We start from the raw sequence: 17,916 nt of genomic DNA on the forward strand, positions 1-17,916 counted from the left end.
AACTAGAAGGATGTGCAACTATGACATACAACTATCTACTGGGGCTTTGGGGAAAAAAAAGGAGGAGGATTGGTAATAGATGTTAGCTCAGAGCCAGTGTTCCTCAGCAAAAAGAGGAGGATTAGGATGGATGTTAGCTCAGGGCTGATCTTCCTCACAAAAAAAAAATAACATAAGATAAGGGTCTGATTTCATTCTTTTTTATGTGGCAGATTCATGCTTTTAGAGAAAATCTACATGCTTATGGCTATCAAATTTATGTTTTCAACTCCCATTTGTCCTCTGAGTTCAAGACTCATATAGTCAATTGTTAACTGGGCATCAACACTTTGATATCTAATGTATATATCTAACCTATGAGTCCAAACAGAATTCTTGATTTGCCCCCCAAATTCTGCTCCTCCCCTATCATTCCTATCTCAGTAAATATTTCCATCATTCACTCCATTGCTCACTCTTAATTCTTTAACTTCCTTCACACCCAGTATCTAATCCATCTGTCAGTCTTTTCTGCCTTCCCTCCCAAATATATGTCAAATTAGTTCACTTCTTACCATCTCCACTGCTACCATCTTAGGCTAAGCAAAGGGTTGGCCAACTCTTTCTGTAAAGGGCCATCTAGTAAATGGCCATCTAGTAAATATTTTAGGCTCTATGAACCCAGAGGCAAAACTGAGGATATTATGTAGCTACTTATATAACAAGAGAGAAAACAACTTTTCACAACCTTTTTCTTACAATATTCAAAATATAATAACAAAGCACAATTTTTTTTGTAATACTAATAAGGAGAATGGAATTCTTTTATTTAATTGGTGCTCAAAGTTAGTGTTCCTTATCATCCAAATCAATTGCAAATATGCATCTGTTAATGCTGATCTGTAAGGAGGTTCTATGTATTTCATCTTTGAAAACGTCTTTTTCCACAGACAGGTACTGTCAAATACTAACGTTTGATCATACGTTGGTGATCACATGTTGGTGACTTTGGTTGCCTGACAATCAATCAGGCATATGATTATACTTGGGCATATTCATTGCTTGGAAGGCATTTATAGAATTTTGTTAGATTCTTCTCTTGATATTTGCCTTTAGCCTACCAGTACAATTTAATAACTTCCAATTGAAGGTTAGGTGGAAGATCCTCAATTGTACAGTTAAATGGATTTTAAAATATAGAAATTTCCTTTGCTCTTGCATTGAGGGGTGAAAAATGCTGCTGAAACTGACGTTCGCTCCTTGTTTTAATCTGTTGACCGCCCGGGGAACTGTAAAAAGCAGCTTGACATTACTTGTGATTCAAATGTTCAGTGTCATCAAAACGACTTTACCACAGTTTAAGTTTTGCACTGAAGTGCTGTTTTGTCTTGTAATTTTAGGTTGAATTCATTAAGAAACATTTTCAAGTCTGCAGCATAAGCTAATTTTTCAAAGCCATTGGACGTTCGATAATAGTAGTTAAAGTTGGTTCTTCTTGTTCAGAAAAACTTCAATCTTCGTCTTGAGCTCAAAAAAATCACAATAAACTTTACCACTACTAAGCCACTGAACTGCTGTGTGATAGAGAAAATTGGGACACCAAGCTTCTACTTACAACAAGAATTTCAAAAGCAGCCACCGACAGATCAAAACTAATGAATATGGCTATGTTCCGGTAAAACAGTATTTATGGACACCGAAATGTGAATCTCATATACTTTTCATGTGTCAGGAAACATTATTTTTCTTTTAATTTTTTTTCAATCTTTCAAAAATGTAACAACCAGGCAGTGGGCTAGATTTGGCCAGATCCTCGTCTAAGTCATCAGCACCTCTCACCTGGATGATTGCAATGATCACATAAAGCATTTCCCTGCTCCACCACTGGTCCCCTGTGGTCCATCCTCCTCACAGTACTGATTTTAAATCACATATCACTCTTCTATTCAAACTCTTCAAAAGCTTCACAATAGGAATTAAATAAAAAAACCAAACTCTTTGGCCTACAAAGACCCTAAATGATCTGGGCCCTGCCTATCTTTTACACTCTCCTAACTATACTCAAGTCAGCCCTGGTGGTCTAATGGTTAAGATTTGGCGCTTTCACTGCCACAGCATAGGTTCGTTTCCCAGTCAGGGAACCACACTACCCGTCTGCTCTTGTCATACTATGGCGTCTATGTGTTGCTGTGATGCTGAAAGCTACGCCACCAATATTTCAAATATCAGCAGGGTCACCCATGGTGGACAGGTTTCAGTGCAGTTTCCAGACTAAGACTGACTAGGAAGAAGGACCTGACCACCCACTTTCAAAAAATTGGCTATGAAAACACTATGAACAGCAGCGGAGCATTGTCTGATACAGTGCCAGAAGATGAGAGGAGGGTGCAAAAAGACTGGGGCAGGACTCCGCTCTGCTGCACAGAGGGTCACTAGGAGGATTGACTCAACAGCACTAACAACAAAAAACTATACTCAAGACATTGGCCTTCCCTCTGGCCTCAACACAAACCAAGCTTGTTCCTGTCTCAGGGCCTTTGCACTTGCCATTCCTTCTACTTGGGACTTTCTTCCCCCAGATTTTTGTATGGCTGCCCCTTTCTCCTCATAGGTCTCAACGCAATTCAGAGATGACTTCCTAACCACCCTAGGTAAAGCTACTTCCTATGAACTATCCTGTTTTAAAGTCTTCATTGACCTTCTTTTTTTTTTTTTTTTTTTTAAAGATTTATTTATTTATTTTCCCTCCAAAGCCCCAGTAGATAGTTGTATGTCATAGCTGCACATCCTTCTAGTTGCTGTATGTGGGACGCGGCCTCAGCATGGCCGGAGAAGCGGTGCGTCAGTGCGCGCCCGGGATCCGAACCCGGGCCGCCAGCAGCCGAGCGCGCGCACCCAACCGCCAAGCCACGGGGCCGGCCCTTCATTGACCTTCTTAGTACTCAAATTATCTTATTTATGTGTTTACATGTTTGGTATCTACATCCTCCTGGTTTTTTAAAATTCTTGAGTTTTATTTATTTATTTATTTTGCTTGAGGAAGATTAGCCCTGAGCTAACATCTGTGCCAATCTTCCTCTATTTGTATGTGGGTCGCCGTCTCAGCATGGCTGACGAGTGGTGTAGGTCCTCTCCCAGGATCCAAACCCATGAACCTGGGCCACTGAAGCGGAGCACACCGAACTTAACCACTATGCCATGGGGCTGGCCTCTACATCCCCCTGTTGTAATGTAAGTCTTGGTCAATGCTGTATCTCCAGAGTCTAGAATACTCTCATATTGGGCATTACTTTCTATGTTAAGAGACACTAAAAAAATATAATAGCCCCTTTTCCTTTCCCTACAAGGGTTAGGCTGATTCCCAGGCAAAGTGAAGTATTTCTGCAATATGTAAAATGGAAATAAGTTTAAAAATTTATAATTTCACATTCAAAACACAATTAAATTATATTGATGAATCTGTAAACCACAGATATAAGTACCAATAGGTTGCCCTTAACTTCCTAACTTTGCATTCAATTTAAAGCAGGTTATGATTACATATATAATAACTATCAGCCTTTTTTTCCCCACTACATTACCACAATCTATATACTTGCATAGAAAGAAAAGGAAAGAAAGAAGTGCCCAAACCTGATATATCTCAGCAATAAGGATTGATGTAATGAAAAACAGAGAAACAGAATTTCACTCAAAATTGGAATTTATACAGGAAACTGGAATAAACACTTTTCCCACAGTCTAAGATTAAGACAATTAAGTTTTAGAATCCACGAAGAACAAAGTACTGGATGCCTACAATGAGTCTGAGGCATACAAAACAAACATGAACTGACCGCTTGATAAACTAATAACAAAAAGTAAAATAAAGTAAAAATTAAGATTTGTATTTTCATGAAACACATTCCCTCCTTATTAAAATACTTCCTCCAAATATTTTACCCCTTTTCCTCTTTAAGTGGCACTTCATTGCTAGATAAAAATTTCCTTCTTTTATTATTTTCATAGTCTGCTCCAACATTTACAAATTCTACTCCTTTTTTTCTTTAAAAAAAGCACAAAATATTTAAGCAGTAAGACTTTGTTAACAAAATGATTTCAACATTTGTTAGAATCAAATTCACACAAAATTAGCAAGGATGCTTACTCAAAAAAAGCAAAAACACTCACAGAATAATAAATCAAATGTTCCAAAAATATCTTCCTAGGATAATAAAACCAAAGGCAATTTCACCTTTAACAGTAATCTCACTGAACAGTAAGAGGAAGAAACAGTAATAGTTTTCTTTTTCCTCTCACTGATTTCCAACGTGATAATATGTTCTAAAGGCCATTACTACGGGATTTGTCTTATCGGTCTCCAGTGCAGCTGTTTGTATTATTTTCCACGTCTGCTACAATCAGTGTTTATACTACTCAAAATTCTCTTCTTTTGGCAGTTACTAAAATACGATTTTCTAGTTAACAGAGAGTAGAGGAGGAAAAAGTATGCGTGTGTGTGGGGGGTCGTGGGGGTGGTTTCAGAAAGATATTTCCCCATTATGCTAACATTTCAAAAGCAACTCCAAATCACAAAACAAATGCCACGAGAGACAGGAAACTGCTAAGCTTCTAGGACTACATAACCAAAGCAGGTAGACTTGCATCAAAATTCATATTTTAAATTATAGTTGTAAATACATCCCAGCTGCTAAATTGTGATTAAATTTTTTGAAGCATGGTGAAAGGAGTTATTTCTGTTCTACTGTTGGGCTTGTTTCTAAGATGTGTAACTGTAATTGATGTTTTCAGGAATGTGATAAGGAGATGGTTAATAATTACTCTTTCATTTCCTACTTCTTTAGGAAAAAATACCAACCTCTACTTATGCTAAGTTATATATTTATATATCCTATACATCGTAGATACATGGTTTCATATTACATTTGATGACTCTATATAGTACGAATAACGGCTAATTACTTCTAACGGGGTGGCGGTGGGAAGTAACATCTAAAAACATGGAAAACATTTATTTTGGGACAAAAACATAAGATGATTACTTCCAAATCCACTTTTTTCTTTCTTTCTTTTTTTTTTTGTGAGGAAGATCAGCCCTGAGCTCACATCCTGCTAATCCTCCTCTTTTTGCTGAGGAAGACCGGCTCTGAGCTAACATCTATTGCCAATCCTCCTCCTTTTTTTTTTTTCCCCAAAGCCCCAGTAGATAGTTGTATGTCATAGTTGCATATCCTTTTAGTTGCTGTATGTGGGGCGCGGCCTCAGCATGGCTGGACAAGCGGTGCGTCGGTGCGCGCCCGGGATCCGAACCTGGGCTGCCAGTAGTGGAGCGCGCGCACTTAACTGCTACACCACGGGGCCAGCCCCCTACTTTTTTCTTATACTAGCAAAGTATAAGCAAAAATGTAAGCCACTTCATTTAATTTTTTATTAAAATATTTATTTTAGCATCTATACACATTTATTAGGATTAAAATTAAAGCTTGTTCTCAGAAGTTGTGGGAGTAATTTTAATCTAAAAAACTAAAAAAAGAAAATAACTTATTTTTAACTTCTCTTTGCCAAATAGTATGAAAATCAATTCATTTTCTTCAACAACAGAAAATTAAGGTTAAATTTAAAAACGTACTCAAATTCTGTGTGGACAAGGATTTGCAAATATATCACCAATAATCATACAATCTGCAAACACAATAACATCTATCATATTCATGTGCTTGTATAATATTCTATATTTCACAGGCCCACTGAGCATTTTAAGTTATCATGTTATATAATCTATTTAACACTGCAATCAATTCACAAGTAATCCATTTAATCTGGTATTCTGTAGTAAATAATACGAGATTCATGTGACACTATTCCAAATTTGTCTGCTTTAACATAGAAAATTAGTTCCACTTAGTTGAATATCAATGACCTATTCAATGTAGAATGCAATAGTGCTGCAGTCAGCTTTGTACTGTTATTTATAATAAATTTATCTTTTCTTGAAAATATTTAAGCAAGAATATGAGAAATAAAAAGAAAAAAGCCTTCAAAGGTACACCATGAATAGCTTCACATCACACAAATGGAGAAATTGTTAGACCTTAGCAGGATCTCAAGATATTTTCAAAAGTATTTAGCTACTCTTCAGGCCTGTAGACAACCTGCTGTGAGCAGGTGGATAGAAGAAATCATGCCACACAAAGAAACAGGCCAATAGGAGTTAGTTGGCTCCGCTTGCAAATGTTCAAACAACGTGACTACACAAAATGAAAATCTAGTATGTAAAATGCTAACAAGAAACAATATACTAAATGCCAGCAGACAAATTACATTGCAAGAAATGGAAAACTATTTGAGTTGTTCAAAGTAAAATTGAAGAGCCTCTTTCAAGGTTAAAAAAAATTACTTCACAGGAATAGAGTATAGTCATAGAAATAAAAAAGTGCTATTCATCCAGCGTGTTCCACACTACGAAGGTGCTGGGGTGCATGAAGAAAACAGAGTGAGCTCAATACATACAGAACACAGCAAATCTTTTGTTTTGTTTCAATACTTTAATTATTTGCTACAGGCAGGGAATCATTCCACTTTTTAAAAATAGTTCCAAATTTTGTTAAGTTTCTAAATGTAAAATGTTTGTCAACTAGAAGATAAATTCATCTTCTGTTTAAAAATCAATTTAATTCATCTATACCTAATTTTAAATGATAAAAACCAAAACCGTGGTTGACGCATGGGGGAGCACTTAAAAAACCAATATGTGTTTTGTTCTTCTATAAGCACTCTCTCGTTTACAAAAGGTTTTATTTGTGAGCCGTCTAACCCAATAAGCCCTAGCCACACATGGCTATTGAGAACTTGAAATGTGACTACTGCAACTGAGAAACTAAATTTTCTATTTTATTTAGTTTTAATTAATTTCCATTTAAACTCAAATACAGAAGCAGTGTAATATATTTTTCCTGTTAAACACAACTTCATTATTTTGGTAGGACTATATTTTACTTGAAGTGTTCCATTGCTTAAGATATTACTGTTTTATTGTTACACACACAGTCAGAAGTGTGTGTATGTTGTTTCTGGTATCATAGTAATAATTTTTTTATATTGTTTCATGTTGAAATGCTAACGTTTTGGATATACTGGGTTAAATAAAATGAATTAGTAAAACTGAATTTCACTTGTTCTTACCTTCTTAATGTGGCTACTAAGGAACTTAAAATTGCATATACGGCTCATATCAGATTTCTACTGGACAATGCTGTTTCATTCCTCAACTTTTTTTGTGTGTGTCTGAGGAAGACCAGCCCTGAGCTAACATCTGATGCTAATCCTCCTCTTTTTCGCTGAGGAAGACTGGCCCTGGGCTAACATCAGTGCCCATGTTCCTCTACTTTATATGGGACGCCACCACAGCATGGCTTAACAAGCGGTGCGTCGGTGCACGCCCAGGATCCGAACTGGCAAACCCCGAGCCACTGCAGCAGAGCGCACACACTTAACTGCTTGCACCACCGGGCAGGCCCCTCATTCCACAACTTTTTAAATTGGTAATCTGGAAATCAGAATATATCTTTCTACAAAAGAATAAGAAATGACTGTTAGGGTCTCAGATTATACCATTAAGATCTATTTAATAAACATCATTACTGACAGACTCTACATTTGCAATGAAAATAGTAGGAAAATACTGGCATATACCCAACATAAAGAAAATAAATATGAAATACCATCATTTTATTTTCCTTGAATAATGATATTTAAGGAAAACTTGGTTTAATTATTAAATGAAGGAATAGATTAAAAACTTAAAAAACTTCTAAAGAGGACCTCTAAGTATCCTCACGAGTTTTCAATGTTAATATCCCTAGTTCTTTGTTATAAATTATTTCATTTCAAAATATACGACCTCCTCCTCCTTTCAGATAGATGCATCACTAGCTTTATACTTAAAGTTATCAACAATGGTTAGAATTTTTATCCAAGAGTATGATTTTCGTGAAGTCAGAGGAGAAGACAAAGCAGCTAGATGGATACATTGGAGTAAGAGGTTGTGTGAAGTAGACTTAGCTGAGCCATGAATAATGAGTGACACCAGGCAAGAGAGAGCAGAACAACGTGTGCATAAACTTTTGAGAAAGAGGAAATCAGGAATAGCCTGAGGTGGACCTTTTCCTATTACCTGTCAATACCTATCAATAGGTGATACTGTTAGCCTTGAACAGCTCAGGTGCTACTCAGAGCAAATGAAGGTAAATAGGAAAGACATTTACTTGACTGAAAAGAAGTGTGCTTGACAAGCAAGATAATTCTGTGGGTGAGTCCCTGGGAGCCCTCTTGTTTCTCTTTGCTCTCACAGCAACTACAGTGATTCTGCATCTGCAGAGATCACCAGCCATGCTATTTAACAGAGTATGGATTCTGCAAATGCTGGCAGGTCATTTTTTTTTCCTTCTCCCCAAAGCCCCAAGCATGGTTGTATATCTAGTTGTAAGTCCTTCTAGTTCTTCTGTGTGAGCCACCGCCACAGCATGGCAACTGACAGGCGGGTGGTGTGGTTCTGGAACCAGGAAGCAAACCAGGCCGCCAAAGCGGAGAGTGCGGAACTTTAACCACTAGGCCATCAGGGCTGGCTCTCAACATAGCTTTTCTGATGAAGGTTTAAAAGAAATAAAATCTAAATCTTAAAATGAAAGTATTAATAAGACGGATTTATTCCTGAAATTACAAAATGTAGGATGACTATCCACTCATTCATTCACTCATCCATTCATCCAGTTGTTGGGCCTTTACATGTGCCAGAAACTCAGCAAGGCAGTGGGAATTCAAGATCAAATCAAAACTGAAACAGGTAATTTAGATCAATTAAAGGAAGTTAGGAAAGTATGAAATTTATTATCCAAATGATGGTACATGCCAAAATACAATTTATTTTTAAAGAAAGTAATGGATAATATTAAGCTTATGAGGTTTACCAATGAAAACCAGGAAAGTGAATAGATAATATGATCTGACTGGATTTGATTGGATGAATAGGGAGCTAATTCTTAAAGCAAAGGTATGCTTCATCCCCAGCTACTTTACCATCTAATCAGATAAAGATGTTAACTGCTACTTTTCAGGCAGTCAGGGATTCAGCAATAAAACTAAATAGGTGCTAAGTACTCACATACCCTCAAGATGTTAGACTAGGCTACCTAGCAGGACATGCTAAGAAACTGTGAAACCAGAAATTGCTCATCTCCCACCTCAAGAAAATATGAAAAAAGTTAAAAATTCATCAGAAGAGGTTCAATTCTTAAGCTAAGAATTTGAGGTTGAACACTTTAAGTTTAGTGAAAGGGACTTCATGAGCATCACTTGGTTTTCCACGTATCTCCTGGGTTTTGAGGGACACCGTGAGAAGGATCAGGAAGCCTTTTGGTGACACAGCAAGAAGAGAAGAGTTTGGTAAGGCAAGGATTTATAAAAACTATTTTTTGTGGCCCAGATGTGGATTGTGCAGAAGATACCCAGGCTGGGTCATTATGAGAGACTCTCCCAACAGGAACATTTGAAGGGATGGGAGTCAGGAGGCTGAAGGCAACTGGAAAAGACAGAGCAGGCATTAAGGGTTCTGCAGACAAGGAATTCCCCCAAATCCACAAAACTGTCCCAGAAGACACCAGCCAGTGCCGGACATTTGCCATGCCTGAAAAGAATGAATGCCAGATTACACCTGCTCAGGTCAACCTAGTTCTTTCTGCCATGAACCTCTCGTCTTTACGCCAAACTGCAACTTTGGAGAGACCGCAGACAGCAGGTAAGAAGTGGGAGAGGATTTAAAGCAAGAAAGAAGAAAGCAACACTCTCATCTTCCCTATAAAAATTTCTCACTCTGAGGTGGAACCGAGTTCAGGGGAGGTTTTACCAGTTTTGACATTACAATGAACTCAATCCAAATAGAATACTGCTTGCTTATTACCTGGTAGCAGCTGTATAGACTGTGAGAATTTATGCCTGATTTTATGCAGAGGAGGAAAGGATAAGTTGAGAGAATGGGTGTTAGAAACTCATTTGTAAGAAAGTCGCTTCTATTTGTATGAAAAAAGTTCCATTTATGCAGTGAACTGGTTACACAGTAAAACAGATAAAGGCAAGGCAAGTATTGGGAAGTAGCTGAATGCTTTCTCAATAACTATCTAAATAAAGCCTGTTCCACAATGAGATACCACTTCATATCCATTAGGATAGCTATTATAAAACAACAACAACCGGAAAATAACAAGTGTTAGGAAAAATGTGGAGAAATTGGAACCCTGTGCATTGCAGATAGAAATGTAAAATGGTGCAAGCTGTTGTGGAAAACAGTACGGTAGTTCTTCAAAAAATTAAACACAGAATTACTAGATGATCCAGAAATTCCATTTCTGTGTATATACCCAAAAGAATTGAAAGCAGGGACTCAAAAAGGTATTTATACACACATGTTCGCAGCAGCATTACTCACAATAGCCAAAATGTAGAAACAATCCAAGTGACCATCGACAGATGAATGGATAAACAAAATATGGTATGCTCATACAATGGAATATTAGCCTTAAAAAGGAAGGAAATTCTGACACATGCTACAACATGGATAAATCTTAAAGACATTATGCTAAGTGAAATAAGCCAGTCACAAAAGGACAAATACTGCATGATTCCACTTACATAAGGTACATAGAGTAGTCAAATTCGTAGAGACAGAAAATAGAACGGTGATTGCCAGGGGCTATGAAGAGGTGGGGAAGGGGGTATTAGTGTTCGATGGGAACAGAGTTTCAGTTTGGGATGATAAAAAAGTTCTAGAGTGGTGATGGTTGTACAATAATATGAATGCACTTAATGCCACTGAACTATATACACTAAATATGGTTAAAATGGTAAATTTTTTTTTTTTAAAGATTTTATTTATTTATTTATTTTCCCCCCAAAGCCCCAGCAGATAGTTGAATGTCATAGCTGCATATCCTTCTAGTTGCTGTATGTGGGACGCAGCCTCAGCATGGCCAGAGAAGCAGTGTGTCGGTGCGCGCCCGGGATCCGAACCCGGGCCGCCAGCAGCGGAGTGCGCACACTTAACCGCTAAGCCACGGGGCCGGCCCAGAAAAAATGGTAAATTTTATGTTATGTATATTTTACCACAATTAAAGAAAATCTTGTTAAGTTTACAAAACAGTGTTGAAGAAAGAAAAACCTAATAAAAGAACAATAGCCCTAATCTCAGATTGGCATAGAATTCTGAATTTCTATCATTTTTTGCCTGCTTTTAGAAATTGGTAGGTGATTGGTGGCTTAGTTTGTAAAAGCACAGAATGTGGGGTTCACTTTCAAGACCTTGCCTTTAAGGGGATAACCACCTAATGATGACATGTAAGGCTGATAAAAGCTCATTAAAAAAACAAAAAGACAAATGGTCGAAGCAGGGGACCAGTGTTTGTGGAGACAGGATTTTGTGGTCCTTATGGTTCCCACTTCATGCATAGGGCACTCAACAAATTGTGTCAAGTTCTCATCATCAACTTCTCTCAAACCCAACCCCCTTTTTTCTCTACACTGCCAGCACCCTAGTTTAGGATCTGTTACCTCATGAGTGAAGTAAAATGATTACCTTCTTGATGAACTCCTTCCCACTTCCCCCTTCAATCCCTTAACCCTTCTTCTATTATGAAGACACATTAACCTTCCACAACAGCATTTTGATGGACATTACTTTCCTCTGTAAAAATGTTTCAATGATATCTCCACTGCTAATTGAAAAGTACAGACTCTTTAACCCTCCCTTCATAACTTAGCTCCTCCAATCTATGTTCCCACGCTTAGCTTGCATTACTTCCCTACCTCAATGCTTCCCAATCCATCTCCGATTTCAGGAACATGTTTTTCTAAGGTGTATCTCAAATATCATCTGATACCTTGAGCCTGCAACACACACACACACACACACACCCTTTTTAAGTGGCTGAGATTTCCTAGAGATAAATAAAAAATGAAAGAGAGTGATTGATAGAGAGCTTGTGAAAGCAAATATAGTGACCAGAGTTTCATATTAAGGGAAAAATTATCTTTTTGTTTACAATTAATTGAGAAACACTTCATAGACAAAATATGCCTTCTAGAGAAGTTCGAGGTTGGAAAGGTGAGAGGGTGGCAAGCTAGTAAGAGGGTGAGAAACATGACTTTAACTGGTGCTGGCACAACTGGTTATCCCTATTTTAAAAAGTAAAATTAGATCTTAACTTACACGGTACACAGTAACCAGTCCCAGGGGGATTAAGGATTTAAATGTGAAAAGCACAACTTAAAAGGTTTAGAAGAAAAATATAGGCAAGTATCTTTATAAGCTTGGAAGTAGAAGAGGATTGTTAAACAAATACAAAATATACAAACCATAAAGGAAAAGAATGAAAACTCTGATAGTAAATCTCTGATTTAAAATTTCACTTGTATAACACAAAAAGGTAAAAATACAAGCTACAAACTGGGAGAAGTTATTTGTAATACATATAACTAACAAAGGATCAGGATCCACAAAATATGAAAAGCTTTTAAGAATCAATAAGAAAAAGACAAACAATATAATTAAAAAATGGGCAAAAGCCATGAACAGGCATTTTGAAGAAGAGAAAACAGGACTGTCGATAAATATATTTTTAAATGCTCATTGTCATTATTAATCAGGGAATATACATTAAAACCACAAAGAGATACCATCTAAACCTACAAGTCAGGAAAAATTTAAGTAGTCTGGATACCAAGGGTTCACTAGGATGTGAAGCAAAATTGTTAAGGGCACAGATTCCTGGTTTCAAATTCTGGCTCTTCCATTTACTAGCAGAATGCCTTGGACAAGCCATTTAGCCTCTATAAGCCTGTTTTCCCAATTGCAAAATTAGGGATAACATTAGTACATTCTTTATTGGATTGCTGTGAGGATTAAGTAAATTAATACAAAGAAGTACTTAGAAGAGTCAGGGACTGACATAAGTATACAATAAGGTTAGCTTATTATTCATATTATTAATATCATCATCATCACTATTGGTAGGCATGTAAACTGGTACAGCCACATAGGGAAAACGATTTGGCATTACTATGTAGGATTAAGGATGCATAGTCCCTACAGCCCAGCTATTCTACTGGCATATTCCTTGGAGAAACTCTCATTTCAAGAGGAAACATATAGTACTAGAAGAATTTCACAGAAGCATTATTTGTGATAACAAAATAAATAACAAAAATGCCTAGGGTAGAAAGAATACATAAATTGTGGTATATTAATATGATTTAGTAACATGTAGCATGGAAATAAACTAAAGCTGCTTGCATCAGCATGGACCAATCTCACAAACAATACTAGAGGAAAAAGCAACTCATAGAAGAATAGGGAGTATGGTGCCATTTACATAAAGTTTAAAAACATGAATAGCTAAGTAATACATTGTTTACAGTTTTACTCTGTATATAAATATCCCTAAAAGGAAGAGAGTGATAAACTTAAAAATCAAGATGGTGATTACCTCTAGGGGCAGGAAGATTTAAACAAGGGAGAGCACAAAGTCAACAGTATTGGCAATGATTCCTTTTTAAATCTAGATGGTGGGTAAATAGGTTCATCGTGTTATTCTTTAGTTTTCATAAGATTAATAAATATTACTTTGTGTATATAAAATATTTAATAATAAAAAGTTTAAATGTATGTAAAAAAATCCAGGAAAAAAAGAAGTGATTACCATAAAATCACTTGAAAAATACCTGTGGTAATAACCATCCCATAATTCTTCTCTGAATTTACCATAAACAAGTGCAAGAGAAATACAAATAAATACACAGTAGCATTTTCATAGCTATTTGCTTGGAAGTAGTGAGCCGCAACTCTCGGGCAATGCAGCCCAGGAAGTCAGCACAGAGAAAAAAGGAGTTAGGAATAAACCTTGAAGATGTGACCATGCTTACAGGCAGGTGGAAGAGAAACCAACAGAGAACACTGTGAAGCCACCAGTTCTTTCCTCCTGTCCTTCTTTCAGATCCCTTCATCACACAGTGCTCTTCATCCCGACTACTAATATTTTCCAGGCAAAATGATTTCCCACCTCCATTTCTCTAACACCTTCTAACTTTGCTCTTTGCCTCCAGTTCATTCTTCTTCAATCCACTCTCTACAACGCAACCAGAACAAGCTCTTTCTGAACTCCAACTCTGTTCACATCATCACTTCCTTAAGGAAAACTCTGCCACGGGTCCCCATTGGCTCCCGGATAAAGCAGAGCCCACACTATGTGATTAACAAGGCTTCCAGGGACTTGCTCCTACTTACCTCACTTTTGCTCATCATTCCCGACGTATTCTCTGATTGCAAAGGTTTAATGGTGGTTCTCAAACTGTGGACCCTGGACCACTAGCATCATCATTACCCGGGAACTTATTAGAAATGTACACCATGCCAAGACCTACTAAATCAGAGTAAACTCTGCAGGTAGGTCCAACAATCTGAATTGCAACAAGTCTTCTAGTTGATTCTGAAGCATATTAAAGATTGAGCATCAGTGGTTTACAATATGAATGAGAGGTAAATTACTAATTGAAGAACTCTGACGGGGAAAACAGAAAAGTCCTACATAGCATAGTGGTTAGAAGCACACACTCTGGGTCACACTGCCAGGGTTCAAATTTCTGCTCAGCTTCTTCGTGGCTTTGTAATCATAGGGAAGTTACCTAGCTTGCCTCAGCATAGTGTAATGCTTAACAGCATAGATGTCACAGCAAGACTGCTTAGATTCAAATCCTGGCTCTACCTCTTATTAGCTGGGTCACCTTCAGCAAGTCACTTAGTTTCTCTGAGCCTCAGATGCCTCATTTACAAAAATATAAATAATAGTACCTACTTCATACAGTTGTGACGATGAAATGAGTTAATATATGTACTGTGCTCAGAACTGATACACAGTAAGCACTATGAGTTATTTATTCTTATTATATTTCACGGGGACCACACCATATTTTGGAGATGAAGAGTCAACACTGAATGCTAATGCATTCAGTAAGTAAATAAAATTCATCTGTTCTGGTAAGGAAAAATTTTCCTCATCTTCTTTTAAGTAAATGACTTTTCTTCTTCAGTATACCATTTACCTCTCTGAAAGAGTTCATTTCCTTCCAATGAGAGAGCACTTAACTGAAAGTAATGACTTCCTCTAAAGAGCCAAGGGGTCTGCCTTAAGGAGTCATTTATTTTACATTAACGCTTTTTTTTAGCAAAGAACTCACAAGAATGAAAAGGGATTTACTGAACATTATCCCTATGCTAGGAAAAATATTTCTGGGGATTATTCTAAATGTATTACTTAGAATATATAAATATATATAAATATAAATACACTCTAACATATCTAATGTTAATTTAGCTAGAAACTCTACATGTAAAAGTGCCATTAAGACACCTATCTACACAGTCATTGAGAAGGATGCAGAAAATATCATGATATAAAGATTTGGATAGTAGATTCATCTCTCTCTCACTCACAACTGAGAGGTCATACCATGTCCTCCTGACCAAAATACATGAATGCCTGAGCCATAGCACATTCAGTGCAGAGCATATTCTATCGAACATAAACAAGTGTGACACAACCATTTTTTTGAAGACATAATAAATGGATCTAAGTGATGTGAAATTACATAATGATAGTTTTTCCAAGGATCTCAAAGTGTTTCACCTTATAACTAGAATATGAAAGAAAATATGAGAGAAAAAATATACTGGGACAAGTCATAAAACCAAAGTCAAAACATAGAACTCATTACTGAGAGTTCACTATTTCTTAGAACCATAGAGATAACATACCAACTGAACCTGGGTTTCGTTTAGTTATCAAATATTAACTGGGGGTTTCTGGAATCCTCTGCCTCAGAGTCTCTAATAGAGGTATATATGAATCTAGTTTAGAGTAGTCTTTATCTCTGATTCTCTTGATTTCCCTAGGTTTTAAAATCAGTTTCCTGTGTAAAATCAAATTAAGGGAAAGCAAAAACATCTTCATAAAAAAGAAAAAGAATGAGTATTTAATGCAATGGGGGTTTTATGATTTTTATTTGCATGTGATAACCACAGGTTCCATGGTGTTTTTTGTTTTGTTTTTCCTGGAACCCTAAACCTCAACTATGAGGTGAGGTGAACGAATTTTGGCAGAATCTCTTTTCATAGCTATCTACTTTAAAATGTAGGTCACTGATTACAAAGAACTTTCAATCAACTCTGGATTTCAAGGTATCTCCTCAATGCAAGACATTTTATATTGGGGGGGGAAAGAAAGGTTAGCAAACTAAGATTACTCAATTTTTTTATGTATGTGTGAGGAAGATTTGCCCTAAGTTAACATCTGTTGCCAATCTTTCTCTTTTTGCTGAGGAAGATTGGCCCTGGGCTAACATTCGTGCCCATCTTCCTCTACCTTATATGTGGCATGCCTGCCACAGTGTGGCTTGATAAGCAGTGGGAAGGTCTGCACCCAGGATCCGAACCTGTGAACCCCAGGCCGACGAAGCAGAGCACACGAACCCAACCATTATGCCGCGGGGCCAGCCCCAAGATTACTCAATTTTTAAAAGGCATCAATGTGCTATGGAAAGTCAGCCTGAATAGTTCATGTTTCTGCTGATCTAATACTACACAATTTCAATTGCATAGAAAAGAAAGGCAAGAAAGTACATCATATTTTACAACTAAAAACTCACAATGGCAAAGAAAACTGCTAATCTTCTAGTATTTTTAGAAAAGCATGCAGGATGCTTTATTTACAACAAAGTATAACACACTAACCTTCCTGGATTCCTTGAAAAAAGAAAACATTGATTCTTCAGAACAAGACTTAAGATCCTCTAAAACAAGAAAAAATCTTTTCAACTATAAAATGTATGAGAGGGATAATGCGCGGCTTTTCCCTGCTATATCTGTAAGTGTTAACCACATAGGTACTGGTAAGGATTTTGGACTTGATGGAGCCCTCTAAGAAAATCAGAACATTTACCTGTATCATCCTCTGAGTGCCATCAACATTGACAGACAATAAGGGTGAAGCCAGGTTCCACGTGCTCGTCACATTTAGTTTCGACCCATCAACTTCCACCTGTTGTGACACCAAATAAGACTGTTACCATGAAGAAAGACAGAAAACTGATCTCAAGTTCATTGCTGCATACAAAGCAGCAGCCATTTTAAACAGATGGCTCCCAAACAACCTGTCATGTTTACTGCTCCCGCCATGAAAGACAGGGTCCAACAAGAGTCTTCTTCGTCATCTCTAGGGAGAGGTGAAGGACCTGGGCACAGCTGCCTCTGGGTACTGAGGTTTCAAGTGATTTCCAGTAAGTAACAAACAGCCTTCTAACTCTAAACCTATCTGGCCATGCTACATTTACTGCAATTAGACAAGTAATGCATATAAATTCCAGTGACATTTTGCAACCCACACAACAGGGCTTGCATATAATATCCTCTCCAAGGACCAAGAAAGAACTTTTTCTGTGTTAATTTTAATGAAGGACTAAGCATTGTTATCTTAATGAAACAGAAGCTTTAATTAGGCAAAAATCTTTGGTGTTGAATGTTAAAAGTCTATTTGAACTTTCCAAAGTTCTGTCATATTTTTGTTGATCATAAATAACTAATTTCATCAAGTCATCACTTACGAAGATGCCAAAAAAATGCATAATCTTTTAAAACAGAGATCCTTCTAAGAGAAAAATTCTAACTTTAAATCAAATATGTAAAACTGAAAGAAAAAAATCAAAGTTAATTTAAAATAAAAAGTCCTATTAGTAATTTCTTCCTTTTCACTTACTGATGCCCTAACTCTTTAATATGAGAGGTAAGAGAAAATAACACTATTATTTTAAGTCTACAGTAAACAACCCAATAAACGGATA

The 17,916-nt window shown here is 36.9% G+C and overlaps 1 protein-coding gene across 4 annotated transcripts in view; it reads right to left on the minus strand.

The window, feature by feature from the left end:
• The window catches only part of ITGBL1 (integrin subunit beta like 1), a 1,366,350-nt gene that overhangs the window by 1,023,395 nt on the left and 325,039 nt on the right, over positions 1 to 17,916 (minus strand). For 3 of the 4 annotated variants that reach the window (XM_004423143.3, XM_087435886.1, XM_087435885.1), the window contains one exon: positions 17,019 to 17,117. The exons of the other annotated variant lie outside the window; for it this stretch is intronic. In XM_004423143.3, the coding sequence (XP_004423200.1) occupies positions 17,019 to 17,117 (99 nt within the window). The remainder of the gene's footprint in view (positions 1 to 17,018; positions 17,118 to 17,916) is intronic. 4 annotated transcript variants of the gene reach the window in all.

Source organism: Ceratotherium simum, chromosome 10, assembly GCF_057802395.1.
Source record: "Ceratotherium simum simum isolate JZ-2026a chromosome 10, ASM5780239v1, whole genome shotgun sequence".
Taxonomy (NCBI): Eukaryota; Metazoa; Chordata; class Mammalia; order Perissodactyla; family Rhinocerotidae; genus Ceratotherium; species Ceratotherium simum.